Source organism: Choristoneura fumiferana, chromosome Z (assembly GCF_025370935.1).
Source record: "Choristoneura fumiferana chromosome Z, NRCan_CFum_1, whole genome shotgun sequence".
NCBI lineage: Eukaryota > Metazoa > Arthropoda > Insecta > Lepidoptera > Tortricidae > Choristoneura > Choristoneura fumiferana.
Genome location: NC_133472.1, coordinates 1,586,065 through 1,605,167, shown reverse-complemented (window position 1 = coordinate 1,605,167; position 19,103 = coordinate 1,586,065). Strand labels below are relative to the sequence as shown.

General features: G+C 38.5%; 1 protein-coding gene across 2 annotated transcripts in view; it reads right to left on the bottom strand.

Annotated features, from left to right (window-relative positions):
• Positions 1-19,103, bottom strand: part of LOC141436700 (uncharacterized) — a 28,791-nt gene that overhangs the window by 4,772 nt on the left and 4,916 nt on the right. For both annotated transcript variants that reach the window (XM_074099835.1, XM_074099754.1), the window contains exons 3-9: positions 16,115-16,227; positions 13,376-13,485; positions 13,072-13,159; positions 8,268-8,454; positions 7,294-7,436; positions 6,108-6,255; positions 4,528-4,634 (exon numbers count right to left, since the gene is read on the bottom strand). In XM_074099835.1, coding sequence (XP_073955936.1) covers positions 4,528-4,634; positions 6,108-6,255; positions 7,294-7,436; positions 8,268-8,454; positions 13,072-13,159; positions 13,376-13,485; positions 16,115-16,227 — 896 coding nt within the window. The remainder of the gene's footprint in view (positions 1-4,527; positions 4,635-6,107; positions 6,256-7,293; positions 7,437-8,267; positions 8,455-13,071; positions 13,160-13,375; positions 13,486-16,114; positions 16,228-19,103) is intronic.

The following is a 19,103-nucleotide window of genomic DNA, read 5'->3' as shown; positions in this document are numbered from 1 at the left end:
GTTCAAGCAATACCGTTGTATGTATCGTGTGTGTGAAAAAACTACGACTTTTTACAACTGTACCGTCGGACGGAATAATATCAAAATTTGAATAGAAATCCGATCGGTTGAATTAGGTAAAATTAAACCCACAACCGTTATTGCGTCTGTGGACCCTAATAGACAATATAGCCTCCGGTGTAACCCTTTTCCAGGCATAGTGCATAAAGCAATCACATTGCCATTGGCACATGCAAAATTTATAATAAAATACAAAATCAATGAGGGCTATCGCGAATGAATTCGCCGCTAGAGGCGCTAGTGTAGCGTGAGGTCTCCGAAATGTGAAATCTCATAATCTTTGGGTGAGCTACACGGGTTTATTTATAATTAGAATAATTTTGTGAATATTTTGCAATATCTGAAATTAATTATGGCAAATATGCGTTCCGGGGTAATGAATGTCTGTGCTCTGAGCCAGTTTTGTCTTTCAGAAACCTTTGTCCTCCCTTTTTTCCGAACAAAACGGGGACTATGCAACTGTGGCATGCTTGATATTTTCATGGTACGGTTTTAAGGTGTATTAAATATGATTTTAATCTACTTTGTTTTCACGCCCGTAATAACAGACTTTGAAAGCCATACTTAAAAACCTCACGCAACAGTGCACCATCTAGTGAGACAAAAAACGATAGCCTCATTGAAGCCCTAAAAAATATTAGTTTTTTTTTTTTTTCAATTAATCCCTTATAGGTAAACAATAGAAAACTATCATTAATTTTGTGGTAGCATATCTAAATTCGCGGAGCCTGGAAGAGGGTTGAATAATGGTGACAATACCAATCGGTTTTAGGGGCTGTATCACCATCCATTGATTAGCGTTAACCGACGGTTAAAGATAAGGATTCAGGATTTAAGAATTGAAATGTCACAAACGGAAATATGTATTTTTATGTATTCAATATGGTTGCAGCCACCCTTGCCAGAAGGTAAGCTACCGCTAATCAATGGATGGTGAAGCAGCCCCTAAAACTTGGGAAATAGGTGAAGTATCAAAGCCGATTCGATTCGAGGCGAAGCCAATTTCGAAAGGCGTTTGAAATACAAACCAATTAAATGATAGGTGTGACTAACAAACATAAAAAGGCGATTTTTAATTGGTACGTCAGCGAAAGCGTTTATAAAAGCACGTTTAATAAGCAACAATTATGAGGGCCAATGCAGTGAAGCGGGTGCACGTCAAACGGGGCGTGGCGGTTTAACGGCGCCACTACGAGCGAGCGTCATTTCCAGACATAGGGATCCACGGGGATTTTTTTTAATGTTTTAATGTTTATTTGGGTACAAATGAAAACTTAGCTAATACACCAACCAGTAAAGTTACCACAGGTTATTATTACATATTACTAACCTTAGGAATAAAGTAATAATTTAAAAATGTGACATTACTTTAAAAGACTATGGACACCTATACAGGCAGAAAACTAACATGAACATGCGAATGTGTAACATATATAATAACTAAGTAACAATTTAAACTCTTGGAGACATGTGTTAAATATATCAACTTCAGAAAAACTGGAATTATACATTTTGCAAACTCTATTAACTCTATTAATTGATGACATGTAGCGAGTTCCTACATCGATAATCTCAATTATCGATGCTCGTCCCGTATACTAGTAATCGCCCCCAGTATGGTGTGTATTTTGAAAGTATTGTTCTGATGAAGTTCACACAAAGCATATTTTAAATGATTTATTTGCCATTCAGCCACCTGAAATCGATCATCAGTCAAGACGGAGATGTAACGACCGAAAATTTGGAACAAATTCTGATCGTTTTTTTTAACAACAGCAGATGGGACAGTAATTAAGAAAAACAATTGTGATGAGTATCAAAATCGTTCAACGTCAAAAAGTCAAAGTCAAGTGATTTATTTGTAAACCTATGTATAACTGATTACAGTGGTGGAAAAATTTGGCATGCAGCATTAAAAAAAAAAGAAGAGAATTACGTTATTATTTTGTTCGATTTTCACACTTTTGATAAAAACATATATTATTTTTACAAACAAAACTTGGAATGATCACTAGTATATGGAACAAGCATCGATAATTGAGATAATCGATATAGGAACTCGCTACCTGTCACAAAACTATGCCCCGCGTGGATTCCTATTTCTGGTTAGGGGGCGTCCATTAATTACGTGAGGTCATAAAGGGGGGGAGGGGGTCAAGTAAAATCTTTCCAAATCTCACTTGGGGAGAGGGGGGTTTTGACTAATATCACGTAATTTTTTTTCAACAGAAAACCGTGTAATATTGCGTGAAAGTAAAGTTTATTAATTTAAGTTAAAATTATTTAATTTATCACAGTGAAATACTAGTCTTTGCTAGTCGTAAATAAAATTAATATGTAGATTTTTTTTTTTGTATTCTTCTTTTTTAAATCCAACGGTTTACAGCCAAAACACATTTCAAAAAATTTCACGTGAGATTTGGGGAGGGGGAGGGAGTTAAGGAAATCTTACGAAATCTCACCAAGGAGGGCGGGGGAGTCAAAAATCCTAAAAAATGTCTCACGTAATTTATGGACGCCCCCTTATTTCTAAAGCCGAGATGCAAGAGAAATCGTGCAAGTTGCATTACGTTGCGAGGCTGTAAAGCCAACCAGTTTGTAGTGGTCAATTACATTGCGAGGCCGTAAAGCCAACGAGTTTGTAGTGGTCAATCGAGCGCCGCGATGTAATGCAACTTGCACGATTTCCCTTTCAAGTCTAAACTCGGCTTAAGGCCGTATTGTCTAACGTGCTAACGTTCGCAATCGCATTCCCCATCCCTTTCTATCCTGGTCTTATTTTTATTTTTTTGCATTTCGTAGTATACGGCCTCACACAACAACACGCGAAAAGTAGCCTCACAGACCTGCACAAGATCAAAACACTCGCTGAGCTTTTAGCGCTTTTCTTACACTCATTTAACCCCTTGCATCATTACTAGTAAAGCTTTAACACCCCATGCGAGAGTTGGGAAGATCTCGCGAAGCAGAGACTGGAATGGCGCAGCTCTGTAAATAAGGCTGTTGCAAATTTTGAGACGCATCGCTTGGAACACCTGGATGCCAAACGTCTTACTATAAAGACCCGCCCGAGACCTTCCTACACTTACACGTATAATGATAGTGGTCAATTACATTGCGCGCCCTGTAATAGCACCTTTAAGACTAAGTTTGGCTTTGCCAGCCATATTCGGGCACATAATAAACAAGCCTAAAGGTTCGCCTTTGTCGGACACGACATGGAGGACATCATCATCATCAGTAAAGCTTTAGTTTTAAAACTGTAAGGGTATTTGAGGATTTACTTTATAAATGACTCCTTGAGCAGTAGGTACTCATGGGCAATGGTGATCATTTTCCATCAAATGACCCGCTTACTCGTTTTCTCCCTCTCATAATAAAAAAGTCATACACTGTAGACACACGAATACCTGTAGTTCGTTCGATAGAAAAATATCCAGTTTGTCTCAAAAAAACCCCTTAGTACGGCGTAAACATTGCGCGGCAGGTCTTGTTTATGTTTTTTTTTTCTCATTTATTTATTTGTCAACAAAAATTACACCATTACATTTAAACAGCAATGCGCTGTAAAATTCAAATTATACATAAAATAATAGGTACACAAAATGACACATGAAATACAAAAAAATTACATACAAAAAAACACAATTAGGGATTTTTGATAGTTGTCTTCGTCGTTACCCGCCGACGCCGACGACGTCGCGTCGCATAATAAGAAAACTAGATCTATTTTGCCGCGTAGACACGTTACATTATTTAAATGTACATGTTTTGGTAATAAGAAGATACCTAAAATCGTGCACGTTCTGACCAACCTATCTTGAGCCGGCGCGCTACGCGCCCATCCTCCCTCACCCCCCTATATACACTTTGACCAGCGCTAAAAACTAGGTAGCCCTTAAAAACACGATGGGAAAGGATTATTCGGGTCGATAACTTTTTCTTGCACCTCGTTGCCATGGTTACGTCCCCTGTACAACTTAAAACCGTGAGTTTATGTTTGCTGTGGTTAAAATTAATCGAGCGTCTATTTTTGTCGTAGTTATAAGCCCATTATTTTATGGACAGTCTCCTAAGCACATTAGTAAAATGTATTATAACAGTTTTTTTAAGAAACTCTATCACTGTTGTCTCTTGGACAACGAGGCAGGATAACAAATAAGAAAAAGATGACGACCCGTTCACTCTAGTGAATAGTGTTCAATCAACTTTTTAGTGTTTTTATTCGGTCCCGTAACTCAGGAGACATCTTTGTTAGAAAAAAGTTTGCAATATATACTAGTATGCTTAGGAGATGAGCCATGAAGGAATTGCCTTAAAACTGTCACAACTTCTAACTTTTAGTGGATTTGTACCCCATAAAATAATACTTTTAATAAGTTACTCAGGAGACATTACCATGGCAACAAGCTGCACTAAAAAGCTGACTAGTCTAGAGCTAAGCTAAGCATAACGTCGCCGACTCACCGGCCTGACCATGAATCCGGGCATGGCGTAGCTATTGACGGGGGCGTAGCCGCCGCGGGCGGGGAATCCGCCGCCGCGCGCCGGGAACCCGCCACGCCCGCGTCCACCTGTACAGGAAAAATAGTAGATTATACCATCAGCCAAATAAGTGGTCTACCAACTTGTTTAAAAATAATTTTTGAACAAGTTCCTATCAAATGAATATGTTGTTGAAGTCGAACTTTCAAGTTGACAGACACGTCTATTGGCATTATTGTTTTATGACGTGCAAACGATTATCAACTTTAGGCACTTGTCCCACCGCCGACGATGAGCGAGAAGCGAGTAGAGCGAGTAACTAGAAACGAGTGGGCGAGCAGCGAGAAGCGAGTGTAGTTCTTTCGCTAGCTGTAAGCGAGTGTTCGAGTGCGACGGGCGATTACTCACTCCACTCGACTCGCTCGAGCGGGGCAGCCGCCAAGCTGACATCGCTGAGCGAGTATCTATAGCTCAGCGAGTTTTATAGCTCTTGTCGCTGCGACAAAAGATGTAAGAGCGAGTTCTCGCCGACAGTGTGAACAGCCAGCGATCAACTATTAATATATGTGTCTCTTTTACTCACACAGGATCTTATATCTTTTGTTCGTTTCTTGAGCGAGAAAATAGTCGATAGCCAATCGTTTTCTAGTACGAATTAATAAAATACTTGGCACCTGATTGCCTTAGCTTTAGGCGAATATTTTACTTTACACACGAGAGCATAAAAAGCCATTTTATGTGGCCTAGAACCAGTTTAAATACGAAGTTTTAGCACGAGAAGTCAAAAAGATATTTTGGCTTTGACCAGAAAAAATACAAGTGAAGTGATGCCGAATACAGAATAATATACAACGAGTATTCGCGGCGTCTCTAGCATACAGCATCCCGCATGCTCGTTTGTACCCTCTTATATAAAAAAAAGCGGCCAAGAGCGTGTCGGACACGCCCAAAATAGGGTTAGCCATTACGAAAACATTAAGTGATATTTTTCTAAGGATTTCGTATTTTCTACGGTATCTTCCAAGTTTAGGTATATTTTATACCTTAGGCTGCTATTTACTCATAAACTAATAATAATTCTCAAGCAAACTTAGCCGTTATAGTTTTCCTTGAAAGTTTGATATACTTACTACCATCCTGAATTTTTTCAAATTTTTCCACCCACCGGTTTAGATTATAGAGGGGAGGGGGGACGCTCGCTTTTAATGAAAATTTGCACTTTAAAGTTAAATATTTCGCAAACAAATCACTAAATCGAAAAATCGTCTTAGCAAACCCCTAATGGTTTTAAAAGACCTATCCAACGATACCCCACACCATAGGGTTGGATGAGAAAAAAAATCACCCCCACTTTACGTCTATGGTACCCTAAAAAAAATAGTTTTTGAATTTTTAATTGTACCATTTTGTCGGCATAGTTTACCTTCATATCCGTGCAAAATTAAAGCTTCCTAGCATTGATCAAAGCCGCGGACGGACAGACAGACAGACATGGCGAAACTATAAGGGTTCCGTTTTTGCCATTTCGGCTCCGGAACCCTAAAAAATACAGGCACACTGACCTCTGAAGTTGCCGCGTGCGTTGAACGCGCCGCCCCTGGGCCGGAAGTTGTTCTGCCGGTTCGCGTTCGGATTAGCGTTCGCGTTCGGGCTCGCGTTCGGGTTCGGGTTGCGGTTCTGTTGCTGCTGCTGCGGATGCTGCCTCTTGTTCTGCGGACGAAGCGAGTTAAACCGTCAAGTTCGTAAACTTTTGAGCAAAAATTTCATCAAAAACAGGGTTCGATGATATTATATCAAATGATTTTTCATGATATATATCAATACAAAAATTGGTTTAAAAATTTGATATTATTAAGTAATTTTTGGCTAGTTTTGGCCTTTGTAACTGTATTTCTACTTTCCAAATGTAGATGGCGTTGCAGTAGTTAAAAGATACTCCCTAATAGTAGGTTCTAATCCATTAATGGCAACACTGCTGCCGGCGTTAATGGCGTCAGTCGTGTCAGAAATATTTCGTTATGAAAGAGTAAGTTTTTGTTGTGTTTATTCTATTATTTTTTACAAAGAAAGTAATTGATAAAGTGCACAAACAAATAATAATATGGCTTTCATACAAAATGGATATATATCAAACTTAATTATGATTGGTTTTTTGGAGTCTTTTTGTATGTTTTATTTCAACTCCAAATTTGTTACTTTTACGGGTGAAACCATATCGAAAATACAAACTGAGACATGGATGCACAGAAAAACCATAAAAAGAGACCAGCGCTTGTCCAGCAGTGGTGTAGGGGTAGCACGCAGCACGGATTGCTGAGGACCTGGGTTCGATTCCCAGTGCTGATCTCTTTTTCTGGTTTTTCTGTGCATCCATGTCTCAGTTTGTATTTTCGATATATTTTTTTATTCGACTGGATGGCAAACGAGCATGTGGGTCTCCTGACGGTGAGAGATCACCACCGCCCATAAACATCTGCAACACCAGGGGTATTGCAGATGCGTTGCCAACCTAGAGGCCTAAGATGGGATACCTCAAGTGCCAGTAATTGCACCGGCTGTCTTACTCTCCACGCCGAAACACAACATTGCAAGCACTGCTTGCTTCACGGCAGGATTATCGAGCAAGATGGTCGTAGCAATCCGGGCGGACCTTGCACAAGGTCCTACCACCTGCAAAACCTGGACTCGACTGTAACAAGCATTTATTACAAATGCTCTAGCTCTGTTTACTCGGTATTCAGGTGCTACCTTGTTGGCGTTAGCGGCGTGCGCCTTCTGCTCATCCTCGTCCCGGTACTTGGAGACGGTCACGAGGAACCCGTTGATGCGCAGCTCCCGGTCCAGCTTCAGGGCGCGCTCCACGGACTCCTTGGCGTGGAAGGTCACCCGCACTGCACACAAACACCGTCAGAAACACCGCTCATTGACGATAAACACCCGCGTAGCCCGGGTCTCTGCCTCAACGTCGTATATGAAAGTTTACGAAATTGGAATAACCATTTTAAATACACATCCTAAAGTAGATTTCTAATTTATTCAAATTTCATACGAGGTTGGGTCAGTAACCCTATTGGTAGAAAATCTATTGGCCAGCTTCGTTCTAGTCTAGTGTTTCGAAGATACCGGATTAATATCACAACGGAAGGAGAATCGCAGAAAAGAACAATAAATTAATAAATATCACGGGAAACTTGACACCAATTTATATACATAGTCCCTATGGATACTAGGAAACATAAAAATTTGGCCCACGCTAAATACAAAATTACCTATCACTGCATACATTTGACCACGCATATCTTTTTTCTATGACAAATACTTTTATACATTGCGAACTATTTTCCTTCCAAAGCTATGGATAATCTTCGGCATTTTAAAGCACAAAAACACAAAATACCACTTTAAAATACCACGCGCAAACAACGTTAAACTTTGACAGCAATAGACAGATGACATTTGAATTCAGTGTTACAAGTGCAAGAAATTAGTTCCATTGGTTATCCGCAATATGGCGAGGTTTTTTATAATTCTGGTCAGCCTTTAGATAAACACATATTAAAAGTCCAAGACTCAGAGAACAAACATTCATATTATTCATAAAAATATCTGCCCCCAACCGGGAAGCGAACTGGGACCAAGCTTCATAATCAGGTTCTCCAACCACTGGCAGCTATCCAGTCGTCAACAGTTTTAGCAACAGCTTAGCAGCGATCAATACTCACGTATCTTGTACTTGGTCTTGCTGAATTCGTGTATATGCGCAACCTCGCCACACTGCGAGAACAATTGCTTGACGTACTCGGTGCCGGCCTCGTAGGGCACGCCCACGAGCACCGCCGTCTCGGCGCGGGACTCCACCGCCACCGAGATGGGGCTCCCGTCCAGGAGGGTGCCTTCCTCCGTGAGCGCCTGCGGAACATACCAGCGTTAGGGCTCCGCTCCTGGGCTACTACGAAATTCGAAGTTCGCATCGTACAGTCCCTTTCACTCTCGTATTAGCACGTTCGGCCCCAGCAACGATCCACTAAGCTTTAACGCTATTGCCTACGCATATCCCACAGCAGTAACTTATATGCCAGTGACACGTATCCGTGTCACAGACGTAATACACTCCTATGCCAGTGACACGCATGTCGTGTCAAAATAATTCGTACCTCCTAAAGGCTGGCTGGTAAGGGCTTAGCGGAACGTTGCCAGAGCCGAATGCGATACACTAAGCTCTTACGCTAGACATACCGCATATCCCACAGCAGTCACAAATACGTGTCACTAGCACAGGAGTAAGAACTAAAAAGTCACAGACGTTGTGTCATTTGGGGCGAACATGTTAATATTAGCATCAGCGGAACGGCAAGCTTCGAAATCCGAAAATGGAAGTTCGTATCGTACCGTCCCTCTCTCTCGTATAAATATAAGCGTCAGCGAGACGGCATAATACGAAGTTCGAATTTTGCACTTCGTAGTATTGATTTAATCTGCAATAAATAAACATTATTATTATTCTTATATTTATTATTGTAAGGCCTGGTTTGTACTTGAAGGGTTGTTCGCGGCCGGTTCGACAATGTCCGGTACAAACGTCCATGTGACCATCAGAAGTTTTAGAAAAAAAACCTGCATTTTTAAAAACTAACGATGTTTTTAATATTATTTTTTGACTGATACTGATGGTCAACTTGTTTGCAGTATCTGTTAATAATACTAATTAAAAAAAAATGCTAACAAAAAAAAATATTTTCTAAAATAGATTCGCAACTTTCAAAAAAAACCGCATTGTAGTAACTTAAATAATTTTCCTGGTTCATTGGCTCTCCCAAAAAAAAATGCGCGTTACACTGTAGGTAAAAAAAAAACCTTATAAGTACTGTACAATATTGATTGATATATATTCAAGAACACAGAACATCAACTAGTCTGTACCTACAGCGTCGCGTAGGTATCATTATGTCTCACAAAAATACTGCATCTGCATTTTATGCTAATGAGGGCTATCGCGTATGAATTCGCCACTAGAGGCGCTAGTGTAGCGTGAGGTCTCCGAAATGTCAAATCTCATAGTTTTTGGGTGAGCTACGCGGGTTTATTTATAATTAGAATAATTTTGAGAATATTTTGCAATATCTGAAATTAATTATGGCAAATATGCGTTCCGGGGCAATGAATGTCTGTGTTTTGAGACAGTTTTATCTTTCGGAAACCTTTGTCCTCCCTTTTTTTCCGAACAAAACGGGGACTAAGCAACACTGTGGCATGCTTGATATTTTTATGGTACGGTTTTAAGTTGTATTAAATATGATTTTAATCTAAACTTTGTTTTCAGGCCCGTAATAACGGACTTTGAAAGCCATACTTAAAAACCTCACGCAACAGTGCGCCATCTAGTGAGACAAAAAACGATAGCCCTCATTAAGTAATTAATCTTCAAGCCGAAAATCAGACACTTAGCTAAATATTAAAAATCATGAGATCAGACGCAACGCGGAAATATCATTTGTATTTTGAAATTCAGATTAACCAAATCAATCGATATTACTGTGTAAAGAGCTTTGCACTAGAAATATCCTTATTTTAAAACCCTTCTTGATACTTACGGTCTTGCACCGATGAATCGAAGTTCCCGCTAGGACCAACCTTATTCGTGAAACCTTAGTGCTAGAGAACTTGGCCCAATTGTATAATAGAAAAATTGTACATGCAATAGTATTTTATGCAACTGTATCGTAATAGGGGTCCTTAAAACACGAGCGTGGGTTTATGAAACGAGGCCTAGCCGAGATTCATAATAGGGTCACATGTGTTTTAAGGCCTAATTACGTACAGTTGCATACAATATTTTATCTATATCCATATATTAAATCCTCTATCATGTGTTCCGCGAACCATTGAGAATGACCTGCATTAACGAGAACTAGGTAGGTATGTCTGGTCTGCCCCACGAGCTGCGCCCGCGACGACCTGCGCCCGCGACGACCTGCTGCTGCACGTGGTCGCCCCCCCCCCCCCCGTACTGTAATGATGTATGAAATCTCATTACGATACAGCCGTGTTCATAATAGAATCCAATGTCGTAATGCTGGTGATTTACCTATGGTTTTTAAACGCGTAATTGAGGATTTACTATATGGGTATAGATAAATTGTATTAGCGGATTTCTTGATCTCAAGTGGATGGTAGTATTTATTATGCAATTGGACCCTACTAGCTCGCTTGTAAAAGTCAGGGCGAATCAACTTTTAAACCCATACGCTTGCTCTTATTTACACAACAATGGATCAAAGTCCAAATAATCTTTATTCAAGTTACTGTAACAAGCACTTATGATATGAATTTAAAAAACAACATCTACCGCTTGTTCGGAAAAAGCTCCGTTGAAAAGAACGCGGCAAGAAACGAAATATGTCATGTATATCTCAAAAAGTTGTCCCATCATGAAATTGACAAGAAATCAGTTTTGTCAAGAAATTATTAACCCTAAGGACGAGATCGTAAAACATAATTTACATAAAACATCCAAAATTTCTTGACGTCAGGAAAACGTCACGAAATCTTGTGAGGAGACAATCGTTATTTTGTAACTGAAAAATGTGAAAATGTGTTTATTTAAAAATATACAGTGGTTGACAAGATTACCAGGGGTCCCCGCACTAGGCTTCGCCTGTAACGCGGGGAACCAGTTAAAATTATATTATAATATTAATTCAGGTTATAACTGGCTTAACTAGGATACAAAACCTTAGTTTAGCTATAAAACTTACTTAAAACAAAGGAATCACAATATGGTAGTCAGATCACATAAATATAGGTTACAAAGTGCTTAAGAGATCGTATCTAAAATTGCTTCAGTGTCATCGTAACTCAAGGAATGCAGTAGTTTCATAAGTTTTCTTTTTGCTTCCTTTAGGGTACAGCCTTTTAGGTTACAATAGTTTAGAATTTTATTATACATAGAAATCTACATCAAAACTTTCTATTGGATCCAACAACAAAGATTATCTGACTTTTTATCACTTTTACCACACAAATACTTATTTTTTGTGGTGAAATAGCGTCAGGTTTTTTTTATAAGTGTACAACTGAAAAATTTAAAAATGGACAACTTTTTGAGAAATAATCATGTAACTGGTGATGACAAATTTTAAGATCTCAAAAACAATTTAATATTAGTATTGTCCACAAGAATCCCATTTAAAATAGCAAAATTGTTTGACACCAGTGTTTATGGAAATACTCAATGGGGAATGGATGAAAATTTAGAAAAGTTTGAAACTTTTTTTATCGATAGGAATAACCTTTCTATTTAACAGAAAAAAAATATCAGATTTTTAAGTAGCATCAATTAATTTTTAAAAATGAAAGTTTTCTCTACCGCCAAATTACCACAGTCCGGTCGTTTACGGGTTGTTCCATAGTCCAAAATAAAAAACATTAAAAAAGAATTTATGTGTCTTTGACTCGATCGTTTTGACAGCTGACACTCTTTACCGGCTCGGACAATACCGACATGGAACTACCACCCTGTTTTTCATCTACACATCCATAGAAGCTCATGTCAGTTTCTATGGGCGAGTACATGAAAAACAGAGTCGGTATTTCCATGTCAGTACTATTCGGCCCGGTAAAGAGTTTCAGCTGTCAAAACGATCGAGTCAAAGACACATAAATTCTCTTTTAACTGTTTTTTATTCTCGACTATGGAACAACCCGTAACCGACCGGACTGTGGTAATTTGGCGGTAAAGAAACTCTTACATTTTTTTTAATTATCAATTATTCTTTTCTGTTAATCTGATATTTTTTTCTGTTAATTAGAAAGGTTATTCCTATTGATATAAAAAGTCTCTAGCGTTTCTAATTTTTTCAGACATTCCCCATTATATCCATTTGTTCTATTTTTTACGTATAAAATTTAAATAAGTGGTTTAAAAAATTGATTCACAGTAACTTCCACGCTTAGGGGCTGTTTCACCATCCATAGATTAGTGTTAACTGACGGTTAAATGTGATGCCTATTTATTTTGTTCGAGACGGAGACGGCATCACATTTAACCGTCCGTTAACACTAATCAATGGATGGTGAAACAGCCCCTTACAGTTGTTCTCAAATAAATTAAATTCACAACTAAAACCGCTTTTGCAATTCCCTTTTCCTCCGCGTATCGCTGATCCGCCTTCATTCCGCCAAGAACAGCAACATGCACGCATGTACAATCGAACTTATATCAACTATATAAATATCTTATTTTTTTACTTGAAGCAAGAAAAGACAATCGAGTGTACGCGCGTACCTCAACTAAATATCTGAAAGACATAAAGTTGCTTTTGCGTTTGTGAAGATATAGAATAGACTTACCGCAGGCACATCTAGTTTGAACATTCAAATAGTCATTCTATTATTTAAAAGGGCGTCCGTAAAAACAATTTGGAAGAGTTTAGTAAGTATCAAGCAGTGAACGAACCGTTTCAACCCTAAATAGGGTGTCTATGCTACTTTTAAAGGCATAAAAATTGTAATAAACATTTTGTTTACCTTTTGCAGTGATTCTTTGTTTTTGTATTCGACTATAGCCGATAATGTTGGAGTTATGGTCAGTTCGGTAACAATGATTGGACCACGTCTATAAAAGAAAGAAAATAGCCAAGTTAGTACTCCGTTCTGGAGGGGCTTTCGCTCCAAGTGCTTCGCATCTCGGAGCGTATTCACAAAAAAACATGTAAACAATTTGATTAAAAGAGCTTTTTATACAAATAAACAAGATTGATATTTGAATGTTTATTGTTAACAGTCAAAGATGCAATGTTACTGAGGGCGGGCAGAAACATGTGGCACTCACTTGATGTTGGTGACTTCTCCGTGCTTGGAGAACAACTCCTTGAGCTTGTCCTGGTAGTCGAAGAGGTAGCTCGCTGGCAGATTCTCCACCAGTAGTTTCCCCGACTCAACCTCAAGGAAAAATAGGAATTCATTTGAGTACTTCGACAATAGAGCTTAATTCATTATTTATACAAACTACATAGGGTAAACCATACAGTAATTGCCCACTTGATTTTTTTATATGAAACAACAATAATACAAATAATTTAATGATAAAAGCGACTAGATTATTATAATTAGCACGATATTTGTTATGATTTATCACCACTTTTCTTTGTAAATTTTTGATTTAATTCAAGTGGGCAATTACTGTACCGTGGCCAATTACTGTATGGTTTACCCTATAACATGAACCGCGGTTTCAACCCTTGTGGAAGAATAAAATATAGGTTAGTTTCCTAAGCTGTTGGAATTTTGATAATCTTACTTTATAGTCAAAATACCACCAACGGAATTATCACGCTAACACACACGAGTATTATTTACCTCGACGTTTCGACGTCTACTCGTGACCACGGCCACTGCAATGTTGCCGAAACGTCGAGGTAAATATTACTCGTGTGTGTTAGCGTGATAAGTCCCGTTGGTGGTATTTTGACTATGAGTGAAAATCACAAATGATTAAAACGTTAAGGGGCTGTTTCACCATCCATTGATTAGTGTTAAATAACGGTTAAATGTGATGCCGTCTCCGTCTATTCGAACAAAACAAATAGAGACGGCATCACATTTAACCGTCAATTAACACTAATCAATAAATGAATAATAATAAATAATAAATAAATATCATGGGACATTTGACACCAATTGACCTAGTCCCAAACTAAGCAAAGCTTGTACTATGGATACTAGGCAACGGATAAACATACTTATATAGATAAATACATACTTAAATACATATTAAACATCCAAGACCCGAGAACAAACATTCGTGTTATTCACACAAATATCTGCCCCGGCCAGGATTCGAACCGAGAACAAACATTCGTGTTATTCACACAAAATCTGCCCCGGCCGGGATTCGAACCCAGGACCTCAAACTTCGTAGTCAGGTTCTCTAACCACTTAGCCATCCGGTCGTCAATGGATGGTGAAACAGCCCCTAAATCTTACTCTAGTCTGCACATTATTTATCATTAGAGAGCGGATTTGAAGTAGCGATTACAAGTTTAATATGGATATGCCTAGTGCGATTGGTTAGATAGATAGAAAGATATCGTCACTACTTTGAAAAAAGCTGGTATCTCAAAATCGATGATCTTCCCGAGTGAACTTAATGAACATTGTTTTAAGGGTCAAATTTGTTGACGTATTGATTTGAGATACGAGATTTTTTCAAAGTAGTGACGATATATTTATTAGACTGGGAACCTAGTGAAAAAGGGGTTAAGTCTGCAGAAATTACACAGCTATTTTCTATTTTATGTGTAAAGGGGTTTAAGTCGAAATCAGCTGTTCAACTTCTGCAGAATTAACCCCTTTTTCACTAGGGCCCCAGAGATATCATCGTTTATTGGTCTTACAGTTACCTTATTAGTTACTTACCGCAATGCAATCTTATAGATAGTTAAATTCAGTAATTGTTATTCTTGCAACATACAAAGAAAAATAATAATAATAATATATATTCTTGTAAAGAAAAATATGTTATTATAATTAAAGTAGTTTTATACAGCTCAAACATATAGATCCTATTTATTGCGTACCTTTATGATAAAAAATAAACTCTTACTTCTACTAGTCTTATCCATATTAAACTTGTAATCGCTATTACAAATCCGCTCTCTATTTATCAGTCAATAAGTCTGTTTTTACTAAATTATCGGTTTTTATTGTCATACGAAATCTATGGAGGAGATAGAGTTTCGCATCGACATCTGTGGCGTAAGGTACATAGATATCGTCACTACTTTAAAAAAACTAGTATCTCAAATCAATGCGTCAACAAAATTGGCTCTTGAAATAATGTTCATAAAGTTCACTCAGACAAATTATCGATTTTGAGATACGAGCTTTTCCAAAGTAGTGACGATATGTCAATGGAGTTTTGACTACTAGTAAAATTTATATCAATTGATTGATTGATGTTAATACACTATAATTACAAGTCAGGACAAGCAAATATATCTACTACTCAATGACAATAAGGGGCATTCGAATGCAACTGGTAAAATGAAAATAAAAATAAAATATTTTTACTTAATAACGCAAAAATATTGATACATCACAGTGTAATATGGAAATGAAATGTTATTAGATAAAGAATGGTAGAAATAAACATTTTATTATAATTTTCTTCTTTAAATACCAATGAATCTCCAGTTCTCCCTACTTTTTAAGTATACATAATACATACTAATATAACATACTATACAGGATGGAAAGTTGATATGGGGCAGCAATACCGGGTTAAGACACTAACTTTAGTTAAAATGTCCAGTTTAATCTGTCTATTTTCTCACTGACTGTAAATTTTATCAAAAATCTGTGAATGTCGATTGTCATCACTCAAAAAGTTGGTAAAAGTCTCCTAAGAGCATTTTCGCGTAGCAGCAAGGGATCCAGTAGCTGCCCTTGCTGTCCCATCTCAACTTTCCACCCTGTATTGTCGTTCATTGTGGCGTTCTAAGGGGGAAGCTCTTGTTCACCACTATCCCCCTTACGGACAACGAGCAAACAAAACGAAGTCCAAATTCACCTTCTCCTCCTTGGGCTCCTCGGGCCTCGCCTCGGCCTCCGCCCCGGGGGCCCCGTCGCCCTCGGCCTGCGCGGCCTCCTCGGTGGGGGCGTCGCCGGCGCCGGCCTCGTCTCCTGCAACAGACCACGGATTGCAATAGGGCATATTAGGCAAAACTCTGCGCAGGGAGCGACACTAGGGCAAACCTCCATGAAGTCAGTTCTCTTTATATTTTGTCGCCATGACAGATCATGACCAAAGAGTATTAGTACCTATAGAAATATGAGATATTTATTAGTAACAAAATAACATGATATTTACCGAAAGTAAAAACTGAGACATGGATGCACAGAAAAACCAGAAAAAGAGACCAGCACTGGGAATCGAACCCATGTCCTCAGCAATCCGTGCTGCGTGCTTTAACCCCTACACCACTGCTGGACAGGAATCTAGACACGAATTTTTCCTACGCATACATATCTCAGGTTGCTTATTTCTACAAAGCTACTTAAGCAGCAGCACTAGCGACATCTATGTTTCGTCGAGAGACGTCACATTCTTTCGGAACTAACCGCTCACCCAGACAAGAGATGTCGCTACTAAGCAATCAAATTATACGATATTTACATCGATAATAACAATAGAGCTATATTTCCAACAATTTAATTGATCTTGATATATTATACTCTAAAAACTGTTTACGGTTGAGTGTTAGTGCTGCACTCTGGCGGCAGAGAATTGCACTAATATTCCCTATTGACGCTCTCGATCATGTAGTCCTAATGAGCAACCAGAGTATTGTAAACGGCTCGTGGCCGCAAAGCCATAGTGAATAGTGAAATACCAGATTGCCAAATGCACCTGTTATTTTAATATTGCATTCCCATAATGGTTCAGGGGCAGGTGGAAGGCAGGAGGGCACGCGGCCGATCACCAACTCGCTGGACTGACCTGATTAAAAAAGCTACTGAGTCCACCATGGTCCAGTGTACTCGCAACGCCTCTAACCGGCAGAAATGGAAGCACATCGCTAAGAGGGCTGTCCTCGAAAGGGTCTGCGTCTGCGACCCACCGAACATCTCTCCATGTACCTCGTCTGTACAACCACGACCACTCTGACAAGAATGTCCGACTAAGAAGATTCCCATAAGAACACATTTTTTATAACCATATTCTCAATACAAAGTTGCAAACACTCCCGTTAATATATTCTAATAATATTAGATTCCTAAAATACCAAACTCGAAAATCTGGTTTTTAAAATATAATAGTGGAGGGGAAATTGAATTAAATTCATTTAATTTCATTTCAAAATAACCTCCTAACGCCCGGAGTCCTTTATAAAGAACTAATTGTAATTTTAACATCAAATTCTACCATAAATTACATAAAGACAAAGTTCATAAATCAAAAATTTGTCTTGGGCTTCAGGAATTCAGATATCTGTCAACTCCTGGACAGGAATAACCCATTACTCATTCCAGTGAAATTAATTTTATGAAGATTTCAATTGAAAATTGGTTGATGGTTTCATAAGTTATGATATTATCATAAAATTAATTATGAAATAAGCTAATATATTCAATTGACATTGCCAGTGCAAAAAAAAAACCCTACAACGGTGGTCAAACATCAAACCACGTTCCACCGTCCCTGACAATGGACGCGTCACGCCGACTACTTTTCCTTACCTTTTTATGGCCAGTATAAAACAAGAGGTCAGCGACCTTTAACGTAGCTGATCCAAGTGACACGTGAATGCGGTGTATCATCGGATGGAACGTAAGTACAGTCGGTTTTCTATGCAACTAGTACAAAAAAGTGGATACATAGCGTAGTTAGGAAATTTCCGCAAAATCGTCTTTTCCTAGTAACAAAATTTCCAGTCGCACATTTACCTATTCTTGACTAGTGTTTCGCACACTTAAATCATTAGATCCAGCAGCTGAATTGAACTTTCGGGATTTAAAAAAAAATCCCGTGGGAATTCCCGAAAATTGAATCGTGGTTTTCATTGACGTTACTTTAAAAACATAAAGTATTTTATTCCAAATGTCCAGCTATCTACATACCAAATTTCATCCAAATGCGTTCAGCCGTTTCAGCGTGAAGGAGTAACAAACATACTCACTCACTCACAAACTTTCGCATTTATAATATAAGTAGGATTTACAGCAGACGTATTTATTCCTAACATGTTTTTTTCCATTCGCAGATTTTCCTAAAAGCCTTTTTATTCCCAATATGCTTTTTTACTGAAGCCTATTTACACAATCGCGTTTTTTGCCAATTTTAATCGACACAGAAACAGTGTCGACGGAGCTCCGCCAGAGCGGAGCTCCTATTTTTGTGTCGTTTTGGCTCTTCGGGCCGATGTAAACTTAACATAACTTATATATGTACTCTGTGACATAACCTAAACCTATGACGATTTTGGGGAAATGTCCTAACTCCCCACATGACCCAAATTAGGGAACCAACCGTATAGAAAAATTAACGGGAGCGTGAAAATTGCATATGTAGTGATATTGTGTTTATAGGCATTCCACTTTAGTGAGAGAGAAACAACAATATAGAGATCTTTCTCTCTAATGCCTATAAACACATATTACCACTACACATGCAATTCCACGCTCTCGATAATTTATATATACCTAGTGTTCCCCTTTGCTGAGGGGCTACTACGTAAATCGAAAATCGAAGTTCGTATCGCACCGTCCCGCTCACTCTCGTATTAAATAATATAAGCGTCAAAGGGACGGCAAGATACAAAGTTCAAATTTTCCACTTCGTAGTCTAGGGCATGTCACGTCACGTAAAAAATTTAGGCAACGTGCGAGTCCGCACTACATGATGTTCAATATCGATTTTTTATAAATAGTGTGTGTTTGTATGTTTGTCCGAAACGGAGCGACGGATTGACGTGATTTTTGGCATAGAGATAGTTTATGGGCTAGAGAGTGACATAGGTTACTTTTTATCCCGGAAAAATGCAGTTCCCGAGGGAACA